The sequence below is a fragment of the Cornus florida genome, unplaced genomic scaffold, assembly GCF_030987335.1.
Source record: "Cornus florida cultivar Cherokee Brave unplaced genomic scaffold, ASM3098733v1 CherokeeBrave_3.0.0_Hap2_Chr02, whole genome shotgun sequence".
In the NCBI taxonomy this organism is placed as follows: Eukaryota; Viridiplantae; Streptophyta; class Magnoliopsida; order Cornales; family Cornaceae; genus Cornus; species Cornus florida.
Genome location: NW_026775572.1, coordinates 63,642,141 through 63,664,949, shown reverse-complemented (window position 1 = coordinate 63,664,949; position 22,809 = coordinate 63,642,141). Strand labels below are relative to the sequence as shown.

General features: G+C 30.8%; 2 protein-coding genes across 3 annotated transcripts; both read left to right on the top strand.

Annotated features, from left to right (window-relative positions):
* The first annotated feature begins 9,651 nt into the window (after positions 1–9,651).
* LOC132295149 (two-component response regulator ARR9-like) lies at positions 9,652–11,678 on the top strand. Of its 2 annotated transcripts, XM_059793282.1 has the most exons (5): positions 9,653–10,007; positions 10,260–10,363; positions 10,459–10,536; positions 10,778–10,848; positions 11,322–11,678. In XM_059793282.1, the coding sequence occupies exons 1-5, from the start codon at positions 9,902–9,904 to the stop codon at positions 11,494–11,496; spliced, it is 534 nt and encodes a 177-aa protein (XP_059649265.1). In that variant the 5' UTR covers positions 9,653–9,901; the 3' UTR covers positions 11,497–11,678. The 2 variants fall into 2 exon arrangements, with proteins under 2 accessions (XP_059649266.1, XP_059649265.1); XM_059793283.1 differs by lacking the exon at positions 10,459–10,536 and having other exon boundaries at positions 9,652–10,007.
* Positions 11,679–14,130: 2,452 nt separating this feature from the next.
* On the top strand, positions 14,131–17,429 carry LOC132287257 (two-component response regulator ARR9-like). The gene is made up of 5 exons (XM_059789770.1): positions 14,131–14,651; positions 14,874–14,977; positions 15,077–15,154; positions 16,386–16,456; positions 17,048–17,429. The coding sequence occupies exons 1-5, from the start codon at positions 14,546–14,548 to the stop codon at positions 17,232–17,234; spliced, it is 546 nt and encodes a 181-aa protein (XP_059645753.1). The 5' UTR covers positions 14,131–14,545; the 3' UTR covers positions 17,235–17,429.
* Positions 17,430–22,809: the final 5,380 nt, after the last annotated feature.

Genomic DNA, 22,809 nt, shown 5'->3' with positions numbered 1-22,809 from the left:
GGGTGCGTACCACTGAGACTCAGAGAGGTGTTGTTTGGGTTTTAACTTTAGGAACCGTACGGTTCTGAGATGATCAGACGGTTCTGAGGCATTGCATCGGCATATGTGGAAGGATTGGACGGCTCTCAGGTGATTCATAGGTGTGAAAGGATCGAACGGTTGCGAGGCGATGGATCTGGAGGATCAGACGGTGTTGCTTGACCACGTGGATCAAGGAATAATTAAATTTGGGGAGGGTAAAATAGGAATAACATTTATTTTTCTGAAACAGAGAGACATTTGGTGAAAACAATTTAAGCAACCCGCCTCGACGGTCTAAATTTAACCATGGTTGACTATTATCTCAGCCGTTTATCTGTTGGATATTGGGCCCCATTTGACATCGGCAGTGCGGATGCTGTCAATTTGTACAATCGGATTGTTCCTTGCAAAAGAAACATTTAAATAAAGTTCAGACTACTAACCAAAACAAAAATGAGACGTCAAACCAGTTTAGTTCAGCCTGATCCATTATGTGAATCTCTACTAATTTAATTTCTAATACATTTTTATTTTATAAAAAAAAAAAAAAAAATTAGTTATAAGTGAAATTACATTAATTTTAATGGTCTAAAAATTAATACGAATTGAGACTAACTCACCGAATGAATAATGATACATAATTCGATAGTTAAATAAATTAAATTAAAATTATGTGAGTAAGGGATAATTATATAAAACAATCCTATACATTTACAATTGTATCAATGGACCATTAGTCCAATGATATAATCTTCAATAGATGAAGAATTCAAGCCAAATACAAAAAATGTATATGTTAAAATAATAAATTGGAAAGCAGATATTGGCGCTTCACAATTAAAAAAATAAAATTATAAAAGAATCCCCACATCACATCATGTCTACTTTTTATATTTTCAAAACCGTGTTTGACCTCCTTATGGGACTGGTCTAATTCTATTTAAAATTTGCTATAATTCCAATTTCTTTAGAGATATATCTCAACCCTCCTCCTTGTGGGACTCTTCAAAGTTTACTTATTAAAAATATGATTCAGCTTATACTTAATCTGCATCTTAACATCACTTACATTGATAAGACTTTGAATGATTTTCTCAAAATATTAAGTGGGAGCAATCCTTTTTGAATAGTTCATGTCTGCACAACTCCTTTTTTTACCTTTCTTGGAATTCTAATTGATTCATGTTTTCTCTCATTTTCTTTCTTTTAGATTAAAATTTGACAAAAAAAAAAAAAAAAAAAAAAAAAAAAAAAAAAAAAAACTAGGCTTACGTATTCATTTTGATGGTTGATGGTTTTGAGTGAGTAAAAAGGTGTTTGTTGTGATATATATAAATATGTTGATGGTTTTGAGTGAGTAAAAAGGTGTTTGTTGTGATATATATAAATATAGGGAGCTATGTTTTAACCTTAAACTTAACCCTATGGTTATATATTCTCTATGGCAGCTTTTGCTAACAAGGTACTTGGAATAGAGTGACAAGTGGAACATAAGTATTGTAATTTCTGTTGCGGGGTAGAAAATTTTGGTTGCCCCGTTCCACCGTGTGCAACGGGCTCATTGCAATGAATTATTTTGGGAATGTCTCCGATGTTACAAGAAATTATGTATAGTTATTGCCCAATATATTTTTGTTTTGTGTGGGTAATAAATTATTTCGTCCCAATTTTACACTGGGCTAAAAAAATTAAAAATTATTAAGCTGTTTCTAAAAATTCAATCCGTAAAACCAATATGATATCCACAATTGGATTAAGGCTCTCACTGGATTAGGAACGAAAATAAATGCAACAAACAACAATTTTATTAAATATTAGGAAAAAATAATACAATTCTCTATTGGCGATTCTATTATAATTTAGAATCTCCTTCTGATTAAATCTCCTTCGAAAATCGGTACAAGGGTTTCGGAAACTTGATTTTGAACTGATGGTTGAATTTTGTTTGAGTTCTTCAAAGTTGAAGAAGACTCAAATAGATCTTTGAACGAAGGCCGACAGGGCTTGATATCGAACGGTGAGTGAAGGCTTTTGATGAAGAACGTCGTATATGTGGCACGCTTGTTGTTGTTGTTCTTCTTCAGAACTTCGGAGTTTTTGTTGAGTCAGAGTTTAGATGTCATATTCGTCTCTCTGTGTATCTCCTCCAAATGTGTAAGGTGACCTTGTATTTATAGGCCAAATAGTAGGAAATCCCTAATAATTGTGCGATTTTTTCATAAATAAGGGATCTGTTTCATTTCATATGGAAATCAATTCAAATTTGAATTAAAGTGTCATTTTCTTTAAAGACCTGGACCTTTAGGATTTTGATACGTATCCATTGATGGAACCCGTATTTATGGAATTTACCGATCTGACGGTGATTAGACAATCACAAATTTTAAGTGTCTACAAATTGCCCCCACTTCAAATCTTGGCAGCATACGTGCTTAGGGTTCTCCTTCCCATCAAACTGTTGTAACTTGGGGGGTTAGCATCCGACTGGTATTATCATGTTATCGATTCGTTTTATGTAAGGTTTCAAATACATGAGAAAAATGTGAGTTGCCCCGCCATATTGTGGCCCGATCGTGTTACTGATCATGTCTTAAACCTGTTGGACAAACAAAGAAGTGATGAAGGGAGCAAGGTTGGATTGGTTTACCCCCTGTTCATATGTTGTTGCACGGTGAGCCTTGTTCGCCATGGTTGCTTATGGCATGAAACCAGAAGGGTGCATGGGTCCTTGACTTGACTCGACAGAATTTTGTTCTTCAAGCTTATTCATTAATGAAGCAATCTGTAGGTATTTTTCTTCCACAGTCTTAGTGAGCTTCTCAATAGCACGTGCTATAGTCGTAAGTTGTTCCTTTACTGACGTTGTGTCAGTCATCATGACTTGCATGTGGGTTGACCGTGAAGAAGTCTGAGAATCAGCATATCTCGGTGAAGCCGAACCTTCCGGAGATATAGGGGATGAGGCTGAATATGAGCGCGTGCTTGAGTTGGAATCCGGAATGGATTGAGATAGATGCGATGACGTACTTTTCGAATAAAAGCCTTCCATACTAGCGAGGTCCTCCTCAGGGCTTGTGGCATTGATTTTCGTGGCTCTCAATTATTCAAGGGTTATGAACGGTTGAGCCTTTGCATTTGCAGGATTGGTGGAGTTGACACGCACCGTGTTTTGCTTTTGTGCCAAATAAGTGGCCGTTATCGCTTTACTACAGGTTGTTGGTCCCGTGGAGGTGTTGCTATCACTTGATGGAGCGACAGTGTTCTTGGCGGCCTTCAAGGTGAGAACCTTGTTGGTTGTTGTAACCCCGACATTTTTACCAGCATTCTTCGAGCCATGAGCGATTTGAATCTTCTTGGAGGCCATTGATTTGAGAAAGAAAAAATGTTAATGAGTGACTAAGGAGATAAAGATGAGGGCATAGAGGTCCCACCGGGCGTGACATAAATTTGTACACACAAATTTTGTATCCGGAAATCCAGGAATGAAAATAAATGCAACAAACAATTATTTTATTAAATATCAGGAAAAATGAATATAATTTTTCTCTATTGGCGATTCTTTTACAATCTATAATCTCCTTCAGAAATTGGTACAAGAGCTTTAAAAGCTTGATCTTAAACCGGTGGTTGAACTTTGTTCTAGTTTTTCAAAGTTGAAGAAGGCTCAAATGAATATTTGAACGAGGATCGGTGGGGCTTGATCTCGAACTGTGGGTGAAGGCCTTTGACGAAGAATGGCGTAAGTATGGCACGTTTGTTGTTGTTGTTCTTCAAAAACTTCGGAATTTTTTTTGAGTCAGAGCTTCAATGTTTTGTTCGTCTCTTTATGTATCTCCTCCAAATGTGTAAGGTGGCTTTATATTTATAGGCCAAAAAAACGGGTCGTTTAATTTTAAAACTACCTAATAATTGTGCAATTTTTTCATAAATAAGGAACTTAATTATTTTTATATGGAAATCAATTCAAATTTGAATTAAACCACCATTTTCTTTAAAGGCTTGGACCTTTAGGATTTTGACACGTGTCCATTGATGGGACCCGTATTTATGAAATTAATTAATCAATAATATTTGACTTCTTGGCCGATCAAACGGTGATTAAACCATCACAAATTTTAAGTGTTTACAATATTCCCATGTCTCAGATGTTGCAAGGAATTATGTGAAATTGTTGCCCAATTTAGTTTGTTTTGTGTGGGTAATAAATTATTTCATCTTAATTTTACACTGGGCTAAAAAAAATTTAAAATTATTAAGTTGTTTTTAAAAATTCAATCCATAAAACCAATATGATATTCCACGGATTCGATTAAGGCTCTCATTGGATTCAATTTTTATCAATCCATTCAATCGGATTGGATTTGATTTTATGCCTAACCCCATGCTAATGAACCCATATGTGTGTGTGTGTATATATGTATATATATATATATATATGATCCTGTGCGGTTTACACCCCTATAATATCAATATAGTGCATACAACCCCCCGTTGTTTGTTTACCTCCCCTATACATTAAAAATGGTGTGGATTAGTGCCTTTTGGCCGTTAACCTTTATTGACCGGTATCGGAGCTATAAAAAGACTAAAATAACCCTCTATTTATGATTTAAAAATGATAATAAAATAACATAAAATAGGAAAAGACAAAGAAACCTTTTGTCAATACCAAGTTGTTTCAAGTTAGGGCATATTACTTGCACTTTCTCTCTCAAATAGATAGATTAATAGAATAATTTATTTCCCAAAATAGCGGAGGATGGAAGAAGGGCAGCAGTTGAAAGAGGAAGAAGGGCAGCAGTTGAACATGACGGTTAGGTAATTAAGATTTTATCGTTATCTACTTTTATAATTTATCGAAGATCAAAAAAATTTTATCTTTATCCATTTCTCCAATTTATCTAAGATTAAATCAAAACACTGAGATAGGGAAAAGAGAGATTAGGGTTATATATATATATGGTGAAGGATAGTAAAGAAATATAAGAAGGGTAATTTTGAAAATAAAGGGTTTAAAATGGTTATGTGTATGGCAGATGACCAACTGACGTTCAATTTTCACCGAAATTCTAACCGGATGTGCTTAGATGCACGTTTTCATATCTTGTATGAATTTATATAAACAAATTAAAGTACTGGAGTGTAATTCGCACATATTTAAAATTATGGAGTGTTTTTTTAGACTTTTCCATATATATATATATATATATATATATATATTTTGTGTAACTACTTATTGTGTTTAATTAAAACAAAAATGATGATAAATATAGAATTAAAAAATTTTGGAGAAAAAAATGTAAAAAATTTGAATCCCAATAAATTTGTGCTTTTTGAACAACAATTAGAATTAAATATTATTGGAACTAGTGGCGTGTTTTATACAGTTCACCACATTTGAATGTGTAAAGCTTGTGTGACGTGGCCATAGGTCTATTCAGTGCAAATTACTACTATGCACATCACAATTAACATTTATTTAATTTGGTCATAAGAAAAATAATTACATTTCAGAAAGAATTTTAGGCCTTTTTTAAAAATTTATTTGCATTGCCAAAATTAATTTATTATTGATCGCCGTCTTGTTCTACTAATACTTCAGGTCACCATAGTATATAGTAGGCTGCTGAAAAAAAACCTACGAAAATTTGAAAAAAAAAAAAGTTGTATTTTTAATAGTAGTGTCCCTATTTTTTCCCGGTAATTTATTGTCCCTATTTGAGTGAACTTGACAATGTTTTTAATAATAATCATTTGTAATTGTGAACCTCCTTTATTTATTTATTATTATTACATTTTTTGAAACAATAGTGACATATAGAGTCTATACACGGAGTTGGTCGATATTAATTATATACATTTATGATTCTTTATATTTTTATATATACATTACTTATGATTGTGGTAAGATTATTCAATAAATATACTCCCTCCATCCCTTATTAGTAATCTATTTTTCCCTTTTTACATGTCCCAAATTAGTTGTCCTCTTTAAAAAGTCAAAGCATCTTTTCATTATATTTCCATCATTATCCTTTATCTTTTTAAAAAAATTCAAACTTTAGTGTTATATATATTTATAGTTTGAAGGACAATTTAGTAATTTAAAAAGGAGACAATGCATTAATTGTATGTCCACTTAAAAAGTTATAAAATTAAAGATGGACAACTAATAAGAGATGAAGATAGTATATAAATGCCATGCAATTAGGCGGAGCTAGGAATTCATTTCAGAGGTGCCGTAACAAGTCCAAAAATAGTAGTTTAACAGTGTAATAGTTAAAATTAATATATTATTTAATATTTCAAAAAACAATTTTTGAAAAAAAAAAAAAAACTGAAACACCAAATACGACATTAAAAGGTTTTCTTGGGCGAAAATATTTATTTTGCATTTTAAATTTCATATGAAGCAGAAATGGTAACTCCTTTCCATTTATTATTTTTTTGCAGTGTGATTTATTTTGAAAAAAAATATATGTTTGGTAACTAATTTGTTACAAAAAAATATATATATATATATATTGAACTTAGTCTAAAAATAAAACCAGCTTCTAATTTTAGCCAAGGCTCCATTCATTTTAGGCTGGGTTTGTTTGGATATAAAATATATATTTTTTATTTTTTAATGTTTGATTGTCGTAAAATATTTACCAAGAAAAAAAAATTAAAACTTAATAAAAATAAAATACCCATCAATTTTTCAACAAGTTATTTTACAAGTCCTTGATAGACTCGACCTCAATCTTGACTTGGACCTTTGTCAAACATTAAAAAATAAAATAAAAAATATATATTTTATCTGAAGGTGTAAAATATTTTTCCCAACCTTAATGTATATTTCAAAAGACATTTTGCTATTTTCCCAATATTTGGTTGCACCAATGCACGTACAACAGTAAGAAAAAAAAAAAGAAAAAAAAAAGAAGGTTTTACATTAAATATATTATACCATAAAAATGTTTTACATAGAATAAATGGAGCAAAAGGACTAAAATTGTGGAAGAGTAAATGGTTATGGTTTGGATACGCACGCCATGCACGTGCAAGCACACAAATCTTTTTTTTGGTGAAAAAAAAAATCAAGGTTGAAATGAAGAAAATCTAATGAAATAAAAATCTGAGGATGAAAACTTTTTTATTCACAAGGCAATTGAAAAGAAATAAAATAAAATCAGTCCAAGCACATAAATTTTGCAAATAGATTACTTTGTTTATCTAAATTGTTCCTTACACTCTCCTACATTTTCAATCCAAAATTTAATTCAGTATAATTTAAAATCAAATTTACTGCATTTCCTTTCTTGTAATTTGATTTGTGTTATGTGAAATCAAGTTGTGTAATTGTTTCAAAATAACAAGGCCAATTAATTGATTTATGCCCATCCAAATTGGTATCAAATTTGACAATCTCATTAAATGTACATGAACTTTTTTTAAATTCATACCTAAATTAAAAATTATAAGAGAGGCCGTTAGTTGAAAGAATGGTAAAATATTGGAGTTGAATGCATATATTTGATTTCGATAGCAAAATCATTCTTATTTAATTAAAAAAAAAAAAATTATATATCAATTCTCAAAGGTCTGAATGAAATGAATGTGTAAAAAGTTGAACTTGTGCATGTTTTTGTTGCAAGAAAAAGGAAAAAATAGATTTGGTCACAAATAAAATTTCCACACTCTTTTTAATTTTAAGCACAAGGAAGTGTCATATTTTTTTTTTTTTTCCTTGCTACCGGCATAAAAAGTTATAAAATAAATTTAATTTACTTATAAAGAATAGTCATAAGTTCTCTTTATTTAACTATTGGATTATAATAATTTTTTGAAATATGCGAAAAGTGAAATGAATTATTTTTGAACAGTTTTCTTTTATTAGAACATAGAACTTTTATCAGAATTACAAATCAAGCAAGCCATGTTTTCAATTTTATTAAAATTGTACAACAAAAAACTCAAAATTCAGTTTGTTTTTTTTTTTTTTTTTTTTTCAGATTACTGCCTGTTATATTTTTCTGAAAACAATTTTTTTGTTATCTTGAAAACTGGTCTCAGAATTACAAACCAAGTAAGACATGTTTTCAATTTTATTAAAATTGTACAAAAAATTCAAAATTCAGTTATAAGAAGGGTTTTTTTTCTAGATAACTGTAAAATCTGAAAACAGTTTTGTTGTTATATTGAGAACTATTTTCAAAATTATAAACTAAGTACACTTTAGTGTATATTTCAAATTTATAAAAATCAATGATATGCTTGATTTGTAATTTTGAAAATAATTTTAAAAAATTAAGAGAATAAAAAATAATTTTTAAAGAATAATAAAAATTAATTCTTTAAAAATAATTTTTTTTATAACTAACTAAAAAAAAAAAATTTATTTTTATAATTACAAATCACACAAACTCAAATTTTTATAACAAAGAAGGCTTCGTAACTCTTCTCAGGAGAGTCAGAAACATTATTCTTACCCTTATATGAAAGTCCAGCTGACGTGAAAGCCAAAATGTTTGGATAGACTCCAAGTGGATGAGATAACTTCTTTGGATAACTCTCCTGTGGGAGAAGTCTTTTCTAGGTAGGCACAACGACCAACACTATTAAGGAGCCTATTTTTAGTGGAGAGGCCAAAGGAACCAATATAATAGGGGGACACAACTATTAAGGTCTCCTATAAAAGGAGCAGTCCGTCAACCCATAAAGTATTCCACAATTTTTTACTAATTGTATTTTCAATTGTCTATTAAAATATATATATATATATATTTTTTTGTAAAATATACATTATCATTTACAATATGTAATTTTTTTTTATTTCTAACAATTTGTTAAGATACATTATCATATCACCAATGTGTGAAAATGTTATATATTTTACATAACTTTTTTACACTATAAGGTTAACATATTTCCTTTCTCATTCCTCTTTGTCATTCATTTAAATAATCAACCATATATTAAGTAGGTTTGTAAAAGTTATGAGGGGTTTTCGCATGACACATGGTTGATTGTTATTGGGAGATATATTTTTACATAAAAAATATAAAACAATAGAGTTAAAATTAAATAATTTAAATTTTTTTGTGTAAATTTATCATGACAAATCAGATTTATACAAATTTTTTTTTTATTATTTTTTTGTGTAAATTAAAGATGTTATAAGGTGTCTTTTTCTTTCTTTTTTATTGTTCACTTTAACATTGTAGTGTACTCGGTCGACACTACACTAATCATTCCTGAGACGTTTGCTCCACCCGATCATGGATAGGGAGGGATCAATCATCCCACGGTTCCCACCAAACCAAATTTGTTTGTGGTAATAACTAAGTCATCAATTCTATCATTTTTCTGTAAAAATATCAGCCTTGGACATCAAAATCAGGTTTATTTTTATACTATAATACGCTCGCATTATAATTTACATGCACTTACCAATTTTGTAACCAACGAGTTCGCCAACTCACACATTCAATAATTTACGGTAAGATAGCTTTACATAGTCTTGTTTTTTTATTTTAATTTTTTTTATTTAGTAATAAGACTCAAAACTGGTAGGCACGTGCATGAGATCTTCCCGTACAGCTCCAACTGTAGATAAAGAGTCAATAAAATATTTTTAGAAAGTGCTATCATTATATAAAATTCAAAATTCAAAAAAGAAACTAAAAAAAGAAGCTTCGTTGCATCTTCTTCGATTTGAAGATCAACCTAGAAGATCCTGGAGATTCTGATTCATATCTGATTTGATCTTGTTTTCCTATATATGAGATATGGGTCATCATATAAAATCTCCAAAAGCATCCACAACCCCTCATTCCAAGTCTCCTATTGTCGTTTCACTGTTGGGTCGTGTTTGGTTGGTTGATTATTATTTTCAATGGGTTGTGTGGCCAAAGATGCACAGTTCCATGTTCTAGCAGTTGATGATAGCTTGATAGACCGAAAATTGATTGAGAGGCTCCTCAAAACATCTTCTTATCGAGGTAATTTGATCCTTTATACATATACATATACATATACATATACATATGCTTGCACAAAAACTTGTTTAGGGAAACTCTTTCAGGGGGAGTTTTTTTCTGTGTTCTTATATATATATATATATATTTTTTTTTTTCCTTCATAAAACTGAACCAAACATGGCCTTATTTTTTTCCTTGAGAAATTTTAGCTTTTGGATTAAATTTTATTGGATTTTGATTGTTATTTCTTCTGGGTATTTTTTATTATCACAGTTACTGCTTTGGATTCTGGAAATAAGGCTTTGGAGTTTTTGGGTTTGCAATATGATGATGAACAGAGAGATCCAACCTCTGTTATCCCAAACAATCATACTCAAGTACGGATTTTAATTTCTTTCCTGGGTTCTCTGGTAATCAAATATATATATATATATATATATAATTGATCTATGCGCTTTATTTGTTATCGCAGGAAGTGGAAATAAGTTTGATTATTACAGATTATTGTATGCCTGGAATGACTGGCTATGATCTCCTAAGAAAGATCAAGGTGTGTTAATAGATCTGAATTAAATCTCTTACTATTAATGATATGAATTTAAAAGTTTTATGTTTATGGAGCATAAATCCATATTAATTCCCAAATTCAAGCAACCTTCATTAATTTCAAATTATTTAATCAACTTATTTATTTGTCAGACAAGCTCAAATTTTACTAATTTTGGCAAAGTGTTATGTTGAATTGGTTTCCAAATCACTCAACTTAGATTAATTTTTATGTTATTTTACAGGAGTCTACATCTATGAGAGATGTACCAGTTGTGATCATGTCTTCTGAGAATGTCCCTTCAAGGATTAACAGGTAAGGAAATTTATATAGGATTATAACTTAGTTTTCTTTATGGTGTTTTATAGTTTCTAAAAGCAGTTTCCTATTTTTTAAGGGGTTGTTTGGTACATTTTTTGTTTTTAGTGTTTTTGTTTTTGTCGAGTATTGTATCATTGAACAGTGAAAATAATAGCGCTTGGTAAAAAAATATTTTTTTTTGTACAGTACCGTGAATAGTTATCAAAAATTGAAAGGGTATGGTACTCTCAAATGGCTACTCTGAAAAAAATGACATTTATAAAATAGTTGCAACACTTTTTTACCAAATACATGTTTTTTATATTTTTGTTTTTAAATTTTTTTACAATAAATAGACATTATCAAATATGCTTTCAAATTTTATTCAAAACACCATACAACAAAGCGCGTACTAAATTTGGTTGAATGTGCAAAATTTCTTTACCATTTGATGCTGATCTGAGATTACTTTTGTGGGTATTGGTCAGATGCTTGGAAGGAGGGGCAGAAGAGTTCTTTTTGAAGCCAGTTCAATTATCAGATGTGAATAAGCTTAGACCTCATCTCATGAGGGAAAAGACTAAGGAACAACTACCAAACAATGACATGGAAGATCTCATTTCAAATGATAGAACAAGACACAATGACTTGGAAATGGCTTAACAACATACACACACACACACATATATATGAATGTATATATATAATTTTCATTAGTGCAAAAGAAGTTTCAATAGCATTTTTAAGAGATTGTTAGACTCATTGAGAGATTATTTGTTTGTAAATTTACAAAATATAGAATTCATATCAATTTTGTTGGCTGATAAATTGCATATCAATTTCCTTTGGCTAGATTACTTTTATTTAGATAGTGGAATTTTCTCGCCTTAACGGTCAATGACTTCAATTCTCATAGGAGGAATTCGGGAGTGGAAATTTATTTTATTTTTATTTATTTATCAAGTTTGTGATGATATCATTAAAAGCATGAAAAATAAATGGATCTAAGCTTGATTTACAAATGGCAATGGAGCCATTAATTATTTGTAAAACATAATTATTTTCAAACGCAAAATGTCCATCTGCCTAGGTTAATGTAGAGAATTTAGAGTCATTGTTGTTATTTTTTTTTGTCCCCCATAAGTTAAAAATTTACACGTTATTTACGTGTCTAATGATGATTGACACGTGAGGGTCAGATCAATAATTTTGAAATCATATAATAACTTCTCCTTTCTTATCTAATTATGAAGTGACCCAAACGACCATCCCCCTACATGCAAAAACATAAAGAAGAAGGGGTCAAAGTATAAATATTCTCTTTGTTGCACTTACTCGTGTATTTGTGGAGGCTGGAGAGTCATCGTGTGATTGGTCACATCAATTTCATTGTGAAAGACACTTATAATAAATTTACCATTCAGTGCCATTGTGCCCTCACTAGGTGTAAATTTTTATAGAGTTTATACAACATTGTGATAGTAAATATTAAAAGAAAAAATTGAATATATGTGATTGGTCATCAGTTTTGTGAAATTAAAGTGGATATAAAAGAAGTAAAGTGCTGGGACGCGTTCATCAATTTTGTAAAATATTACAATTCTTATCATTGTGAAAAAATATATATATTTAGCTTCATTTTCACAATAAAGGTACTTAAACTATTCTAAAGAATAAGGACTGTGTAGAGACAGTTGGGCATTTATCAATGTAATTAAAAAAATAAATCATATATCAATTCTCAAAGATTTGGATGAAATGAAGGTGTAAAAGTTAAACTTGTGCATGTTTTTGTTACAAGAAAAAGGAAAAAATTGATTTGGTCACAAATAAAATTTCCAACTTTTTTTAATTTTAAGCACAATGAAGTGTCAAAAAAAAAATATTTTTTTTTCTTGGTACAAGCGTAAAAAGTTATAAAAGAAATTTAATTTACCTATTGAGAATAATAACGAGTTCTTTTTATTTAATTATTAAATTACAATAATTTTTTGAAATATGGGAAAAATGAGATGAATTATTTAATGCATCTTTCAAATTTCTAAGATTAGGCAAATTTCTAAGATTAGGGAGACTTTATGATTCTTCTCACGAGAGTCATTTTAGGAGCATTACGCTTACCGTTATATGAAAATCCAACTGGCGTGAAAGCACAAAGAGTTTGAATGGACCACAAGTGGATGAGTTAACTTCTTTGGATAACTCTCCTGTGCGGAGAAGTCTATGGGAATCAATTTTCTAGGTAGGCTAATGTTATAAGGGGTCATGCGTCATACATCGGATTCGGATAGAAAAATGATTGGGTATAAATGGATGGGTATGTAGTACCCAACAGTTTGAACTTTTGGTAAATGGGTAAGTACTCATCCGTTTCAGTTGACAGCGCAGAAGGCGTTCAGGTGAGCCACCTCGAGTAGGCAGGGTGGCTCAACCTCAACGAGAGCGTTGTGAGTTCGGTCTCACCTCGAATAGGCAGGATGCCTCGACCGCAACAAGAGCATTGCGAGTTCGGGTGAGTCCCAAATCAGATCTGAGAAAATGATTAGGTATAAATAGGTAAGTGTAGCATTGCCCAGCGCTCGTCCCTTTAAACTATCAAAGCTATTAAAGGAGCCTATTCTTAGTCGAGAAGCCACATATTCCAGGTGGACACAACTATTAAGGCCCCAATAAAAGGAGGAGTCCGTTAACTCGTAAAGTCTCACATCGTTCTCGTTCTCCTGAAGTGTCTTTTCATTTTGCCTTGCGTCTACTTTATAGTGCACTATACTAATAATTCCGGAATTAGTAGTCTTATAAGACCTCCATCTTCAAGACGTCAAACCTTATTGTGGTCAATTCTATGATTTTTCTTTCAAAATATGAGTTCGGACTTGGAGATCAAAATCGGGGACAAATTCAGAAAACTGTACTATTTTGGAGGGAGAGGGCAACATTACAATGTTTTAGTAATTTGAGTGGAGAGAATAGTTAGATTTTATAAGTACATATATTAAAATGAAAAACATAAGAGGAATATATACTATAAAATAAAAAAAATCAGTGGGGACAATTGGTTGCTTGCCCCAGAGTTACCAACAGAACCGAGCCTAATCAAAACATAAATATATATTCGAATTTTAATTGAAAATGTTATAATAGGTAAAGCTGGTGAACTGTGTCATTTTCTTTAAATTTCTTTAAATCATGGAATACGTGTAGTATATCGTTTTACATGCACTGGCCAATTTTGTAATGAACCAGTTCGCCAACTCACATTCAATAATTTACGGTAAGATGGCTTTACATAGTCTTATTTTTTTATTTAAATTTTTTTTTTAGTAATAAGCCTCAAAACTGGTAGGCACGTGCATGAGATCTTCCCCGTACAGCTCCAACTTAAGATAAACAGCCAATAAAATATTTTTAGAAAGTCCTGTAATTATATAAAATTCAAAACAAAAAATACTAAAAAAAAAGAAGCTTCATTGCTTCTTCTCCAATTTGAAGATCAACCTAGAAGATCCTGGAGATTCTGATTCATATCTGGACTGATCTTATTTTCCATACAATCAACCGTATCTCATACACACACACATATATATATATTTGCAATTCTGCCCCTAATGGGTCCTCATATAAACTCTCCAAAAGCATCCACAACCCCTCATTCCAAGTCTCCTATTGTTTGTTCTCTGTTGGGTCGTGTTTGGTTGGTTCATTATTATTTTCAATGGGTTGTGTTGCCAGAGATGCACAGTTCCATGTTCTAGCAGTTGATGATAGCTTGATAGACAGAAAATTGATTGAGAGGCTCCTCAAAACCTCTTCTTATCAAGGTATTTTGATGCTTTATATATGTTTGATTCAGTATTTTTTTTTTAGAACAGTTCTCTATTTTTGAAGAGCAGAAAATTGTACAGAAACTTGTTTGGGGAAACTCTTCTAGAGAAAGTCTTTTCTGAGTTATTGAGAGATCCAAACAGACCCTTATTAATTTTATTTGATTTTTTACTGTTATTTCTTCTGGGTATATATATATATATATATATTTATCACAGTTACTGCTTTGGATTCTGGAAGTAAGGCTTTGGAGTTTTTGGGTTTGCAATATGATGATGAACAGAGAGATCCAACCTCTGTTATCCCAAACAATCATAGTCAAGTATAAATTTTAATTTCTTTCTTGGGTTCTTTAGTAATTATATATATATATATACTCTTAGAATTTTTATTGATGTATATGCTCTGTTTGTTATTGCAGGAAGTGGAAATAAGTTTGATAATTACAGATTATTGTATGCCTGGGATGACTGGCTATGATCTCCTAAGAAAGATCAAGGTGTGTTAATTGATCTATATTTTCAAATTATTTAATCTAACTTATTTATTATCTGACTTGATCAAATTTTACTGATTTTGACAAAATATATATCTGACAAGATTTCATGTGAATAGTTTGTAAAATAAATTAATTCATTATTAAACTGGTCACAAGTGATGAGTTGAATTTTATTTTAATAAAAAAGTATAATAAAACTTATTTTCTTGATTTTATTGCCCATTCATGGATATGAATTTCTCTTTGAAAGGCTATGTTTAATTAGTATCCAAACCTAAGTCACATAGAGCAGGGGCTGAAGTGACAGTGCCAAAGCGGTATATCCCAAAAAATCTTAGAGCGGGAGCGCCGCATTATAAATATATAAAATATTAATTTATAATAATAAATATATGTTTTAAATAAATTTCATGCAAATAAAAAGACAGGATAGTGAATCAAATATGTATAATCAATATAACCTACTTTATAAAAATGCATAAATTAACAAACATGACAATCAAATAAGTTGCTTTATAAAAATAAAAACATAACAGTGAATAGGGCATAACAGAAAAAGAAATATTCAAAAGTATTGTCTTTTATACATTTAACCTGCTTTAAGCTCTCAAGATGACAATCATTGTCTTTGAAATAACAATGTTCAAAAGCAAAAGATTATCTAAACTTTAAAATAGATATGAAATATCCAAACTTTCAAACCCAAAAGTTAATGAAAGTAAGTTACGTAAGTATTATCTAATGAAGGTAAGTTACTTAAGTATTATTAAATATTAAGTATATTGTTATATAACTTATATTATTTAATTTTTATCTATAAAGGACAGAGTTTACTTAATTAAATTAAATTAATTACTTTTTGACATAATTAATCTTATTTGGTCTATTTAAATTAGGGGTAAAATCAAAATTTCTCAAGATTCACACTAAATTCATAAATTTATTGTCAAAAGTAGTCGAATTCTTGAACAAAATACGCGATTTTACTTTACATAATTCATAGAATTAAATTTAAAAAACCGGCGAATTCTTAAATTGAATTCGCGAATTCAAAATTATGAATTCGCGAATTCAAAAATATGAGAGCGTGAAATTTTTACGAATTCGTTCTCAAAACGCCAATTCGGGCACGGAGCGATGGAGCTCCAGTGATTTGAGCGAATTATGTGACTTAGATTCAAACAACTGAACTTGTATATATATATTTAAATATATTCATGTTATTTTACAGGAGTCCGCATCTATGAGAGATGTACCAGTTGTGATCATGTCTTCAGAGAATGTCCCTTCAAGGATTAACAGGTAACGAAATTTATATAGGATTGGAAGTAAGGCTTTGTTTGGTTTAAAGATATAGGTGGAAAAGAAAAATGAACAATTTATGCCACTTCGAAGTTTCTAAGAACTTAAAATCAAAATATTGTGCACATTATTTGTTAGGTCCTGTTTGGTTCACATTTTGTTTTAATCCGAAACAAAACAAGAATCGGAACATGTTTGGTTTTGAAAAATATGATGGTCAGTTTAAAAATGTTAATTAAGAGTTTTTTAATAATTTTTTTACTGTTTGTCTATAGTGTTGAAACACGGAAAAAGGTCAAATTGCTATTTCAATTTTTGGCCACTCTATTCACAAGACGTTTCGGCACTGTGCAAAAGAAAACACATTTTATCAAATACATTTTTTCACAAAACTAAAAACACCCAAAACAAAACTCGTACTAAACAGGATATAGAAACTGTATTTTATAGTTTTTAAAAATAGTTTTCTATTTTTTAAGTTAAAATAATGTGAATTGTTTTAAGAAAACTAAACCAAACATGACCTTCACTTTTCCTAATATGGTTGAATGTGCAAAATTTCTTAACAATACTTTTGTGGGTATTGGTCAGATGCTTGGAAGGAGGAGCAGAAGAGTTCTTTTTGAAACCAGTTCAATTATCAGATGTGAATAAGCTTAGACCCCATCTCATGAGGGAAAAGGCTAAGGAACAACAACCCAACAATGACACAAGGAATGACATGGAAGATCTCATTTCAAATGATAGAACAAGACACAATGACTTGGAAATGGCTTAACAATGTATGTATAATTTTCATCAGTGCAAAAGAAGTTGCAACAGCATTTTTAAGAGATTGGTAAGACTCATAGAGAGAGATTATGTGTTTGTAAATTTACAAAATATAGAATTCATATCGTGTATGTAAATTTACAAAATATAGAATTCATATCGTGTATGTAAATTTACAAAATATAGAATTCATATCAATTTTGTCGGCTGATTAAATTGCATATCAATCTCCTTGGGGTTAATTGCAAAAAAACTCCATTGTTATATACAAAATGTGCAAGAAATTCTCTTATTAAATAATAAGTGCATATAAATTCTTATATTTTCAAAATTTGGAGCAAATTGCCCCTTATTTGTTAATTTTGACCAATTTTTATAAAAAAATCCCAAAATGCGCTCATTACAAATGTCAGCAAAAAAAATTATAATTAAATATGCCATAGGCCTCAATTTACTCTCTGTGTGTAATATATATATATATATATATATATATCACCTTCATCCCTCTTCCTAATTCCCCACCCACTGCCGCCACCTCCCCCACCACTACAACCACCACCATGAACATAATCCCATGAACACTACCCAACCCTCCACCACCCACCTCCACCTCCACGCCACTGCCCATTGTTACTCCTTTGAGACTTTTTTGTGGTGGGTTTGCCCACGACCTCTGCTATCCTCTGTTACACCTTCTTGATTCCATATATTATACAAATATAAAGGGAAAGATCCGGGAAAGCATCCACAAAAATAACTGTATCCAATTAAAATTTATAATTAGCATATCTCATTTTCCTTCCAAACAAACACTTTCCTAGCACAAATTCATCCACCAATGGTTCTTTCCTTCATATTCATTTATTCTGTTTTACTCATCTTCACCTTCTTCTTCTTCGCTCACATATTTCAACCAGACACTTCAAGAAACATCCTACCGAGCTCATTGTTAGGATTTATATGCACTAGCACAGTAAATTCCTATTTGGATTATAGTGACATATGTTCTCGACATTTCTGAAATATTTATGTTTGATATAATTGGTGAATTCAATGTATTATGTTTTGATTCACTATAAAATTGATAATGTCCATTTGATTACAAGAGATATTTATATATATGTATGTGATAGCAATCAATGCATAATATATAAATAGTAATTATAAATGGTTCATAGTCGATAATTATGGATGGACTCATAATTAATTAAGACTTGAACTGGATCCGCGTTAGGTTGAGATATATTGCGAGAGCCGTCGTATGCAATTGCTCCCTATCATTATCATGACATTTGACTCTTAAGTATGAGAAAAGTATAAACTCTTTTATTCATTAATAATTACATTGATTTGTTCGGCGGATACTTCGGAATCCTTAGACTGACACTTTGGGTAGTTATATAATTAATAGTTAGAGGGTTATATTTTCAATATTTGCATCGTTGCTTCTTGTATTTATTTTGTATTGATTATGGTTGATCACAAAGTAAATTCGAAGGCCTTCGTGTATTTTTAGACAAAATGATTTATTATATATTTATTTATTTAAATTATTATTTTTGTCAAACAAATGTTTTATTGTGATCGAGCCAGAAATAATTAAAGGTACCAAAATAAATATATTAATTAAGTAGTCGGATTGATGGATATATTTATCCGATAACTAATTATGCATAGAGGGGTCAAAGTGCAACATTGACTTAGAAGTTATTTATTATTTAATTGAAGTTCAATTAATTTTTTTTAATGGAGTAGAAATTAATTTATGAATTAATTGAATTGGGTCCATGGACCGAGCCAATTATTAATTCATTGTAACCAATAAAATAATAAATCCAAATGATTCTCACCCATAGCCTAACTTGATATTGGAATCCTATTAGATTTGAGACATGTGAATTAGATATTGAGAATGATTTATTGTTTCCTTTTCTTTATCTTTATGTAGCCTATATATATACATGGTCTATGTATATTTTAGGCATGATTTTTTGGAAAAAAAAAAGAATATATTTTCTCTCTCTAGAAAATTAGGGTTAGTGTTCTCATCTAATAGAGGCTCCCACAAGCTTATTTTTTCAAGGTCGTTTATGGAGGCTTATGAGTGATTCCTAAAGGTAAAACAATTACTAAGAAGATGGAGATTCAAGGAGAAGGTATCTTGCTAAGGGATCTACAATAAGTGAGAACATTCACTTTAGAGGAAAGATTTAAAAGTTTACTCAGACCTTTGATGTAAGTATTCAATCTGTTAATTGAATGATACATCATATTTTATTTTTGCATAAAACATGTCTCTATGTGATGAATCAAGATTTATGAATCAAAATCCATTGAAAAGTTTTTAAAACTAGCACGTTTCCCAACAGTGATATCAGAGCATGATTTGATTCATTGCTAGAGATCATGTTTTTATCAAAATTCATCATTCATGGATCCAATTTTGATATGCATATATTTATTTATTGATGTATGTTGATGTATGAATTAATATATTGATATATATTGATACATGATGTGTATGTATAATTGTGAATGGATGATGATGTGTGGTTGGGCCATGGATGAAGCTTATAGATTAATTGATTGTAATTTTATCTTTAGATGAATGTAATTAAGGCTTTGGTTCAGCCGTTTGAAAGTTCAATGATGTAATTTAATTTTTTCCATTGTATTTCAAATTATAAATTTATTTAAAGTCATGTAATCTTCATCAAAGGATGTTATGAAGCTTTAAGAAGGTCCAAAATGGTTAAATTAGGTTTCAGGAATTTTTCCAGAATTTTACTGGAATTTTTTGGGCTTAAATTTAATTTCTGGAATTTTTTAAATTAATTTCTGAAATTTTCTGTGGTTTTCTGGCGACAGGAGGACTGCCGGCGGCAAAGCAGCGCTGGAAGGGTGGCCGTCCAATCCCGTGTGGCGTAGGACAGCAGGACTCTGTGCAATCTCAACAAAAGCCCTTGGATTGCATTAGATCAGAGGGAAGGATCAAGTGAGGCACAAACGCGGTGCAATCATGCACCATCAACCAGTTGGCGCGTGTTCGTCACGCCAGTCACTTTCAGCGAACCAGGCGCGTGGCAGCGCGTGCCACGCACGTGGGTGCGCGTGAAGACACCTGCTGAACGCGTGTGGGCGCGTGGGGGAAAGTGAAGGGTGCGTTTGAACGTGTTTTGACTTCTACAGGTGCGTAGGACGTTTCAGTGGACCCTCGCGCAATAATTAGAACATTTAAATGTTAAAAGCTAAATCCATTTGCCATTTTTATTTGTTTTATTTGTGATTCATGGATGTATGTGATACATGGACTAGATAATTATTTTTTAATTATTAATCATGCGTTGGATCCATGATATTTTTTTAAATGACTTGATTTATATTAATAAAATTATGAAAATGAATTGGATTTGATTACTAATTAATTAGAGGGCACTAAAGGGGAAACGAAAAATTATTTTTTGTAAATTATTTTTTAAAGTGTGCTTTAAATTTAATATTAATGAATCATTTAAAAGTCCAGATATTTTCTAAATTTAATTGGATTAAAATCAAGGCGTTTTGCATGCATTATATCATGTAAATGAATAAATTAAAAACCTTAATTATGAACGATTAAAAATTGAGCGGGAGCGGGGATTTTTATACATTACCCCATGGCCTTCGTTATTAAAACCATTGTAATTAGATCTTAAAAAATAAGGCCCCACGCATGATTTGAAGAGTCTTAATATTACAAGAATGGTTGTCTTATGAAAATAAAAATATTAAATGTTCATTATAATTAGATCTTTAACAATAAGGCCCTACGCATGATTTAAAGATTTAAGGTTATAATGATAAGATATTTAATATTTTATTTTTCATTGGAGCATTAATAACGTTGTACACTCAATCTAAAATCAATAGTGTTAGCTCCCTAACGGAGTGGTTTACACTAGGTGATTTTAGAAAGGCTAAACAAAATCGGGAATCATTTCATATGATAGACACTACATTGTCTTAAGAAATATGGAAATGGTGGGATTTGCCCGCCAATAGCAATAATAAACTTCGCCAACCGAATAAGTTATTGGCGTATTGGTTATCCGACTTTTCATGCAGTGGTTAAGGAACCCACATATTATTATTTTAATGGAAGTGCTCACTGAATAACAAATGAATCCCAACAACAGTAATAATGAACTCCTCCATCAGGATAAGTTATTGACGTATTGATTGTATGATTTATTTTGCTACGAAGTTGAGGAACCCACATTAATTAAAAGGGATTGTTTTCTAATAACGATAATGATCTCTTATTCTATTTGAGATTCATTATATGATGTGGTTGGCAAACTCATTTTAATTTTAAATATGCATGATAGTATTAATAATTCACCTTGCATATTGTATGAATGCATTTATATTTAGATTATTTATGTCTAATCTATTTTATCTGCTTGCTTACATATTCAATGATACTGGACCTTATTAATATTGACTGGAAAAGGAATTTAGATATTTTATTCACAACGTAGTGGTACAAAATATATTTACTACTCCTAAACCTAATCCTTTTACTTTATGACACCCAAGAGAACATTAATGTTTTTAATAAGTGAAATAAGGCAAATGATAGGACTTGGTGCAATATTCTAGAGTTTACGTCGAATACGTTCCAAAGCTAACATTTACATTATTTAATTTTCTTCAAGCATTATGTTAAATATCAATGAGATTTAGTGAGATTAGATAGAGGAGATGTCTAAATACTATGTCAAACTTGAATACCATTAAGATAGCCTAAGGAACTCCAGTATGAGATCGTATTTTAAAAATGATTGTTTATTTTTAAAAAATTGAACTGGAGGTCAATAGGGCTGACTTGAATGATAAGTTTCAAATTGACATGATTATTGCCTTGTTACCAAACTGGTTCGGCTCTTTCAGAGTAAACTAAATAAGGAATCAGTTTGAGTTCACACTCGTTGATATTCTTATATAATTGGTAATAGATGAAGGAATAATCAAGAGCATGGGCGTTTCTATCAATCTAACCTAGTCTATACCATCTTCTTCTAGGCCCAAGTAGACGGGCAAAGGAAAGAAGAAGGATGATAATAGGACTAGGCTAGCACAAAACATGGGTATCCAAAAGATTAAAGGGAATAAGACAGTGTATGTTGAAGGTGAAATAAACTGTTTCTTTTGCCGCTAACTAACACACTAAAGGAGAGAACTGTCTAAGCAATGATGTGGCATAGGAAAATGTATATTTAATCATTGAGCCATGTTATGTGGTTGTATCTATTAATTCCTGATGGATAGATTCTGGAGCCACTAAACATGTTTGCAATTCGTTGCAAAGATTTCAGGAATCCAGAAGCCTCGATGACATGTATATATATTTGTCTTTTGACCTGATGCCAAGGTTGTAGCTAAGTCAGTGGGAGTATTACATTTGAAATTAGAGAGTATGAGGATATTAGTATTAGAGAATTATCTTTATGCACAGATGTTAGACGCAATCTAATTCTTGTTTCACTTTTGGTTTATAAAAACTATATTGTTATTTTGTAAAACTAGTTTTATAAAATTGA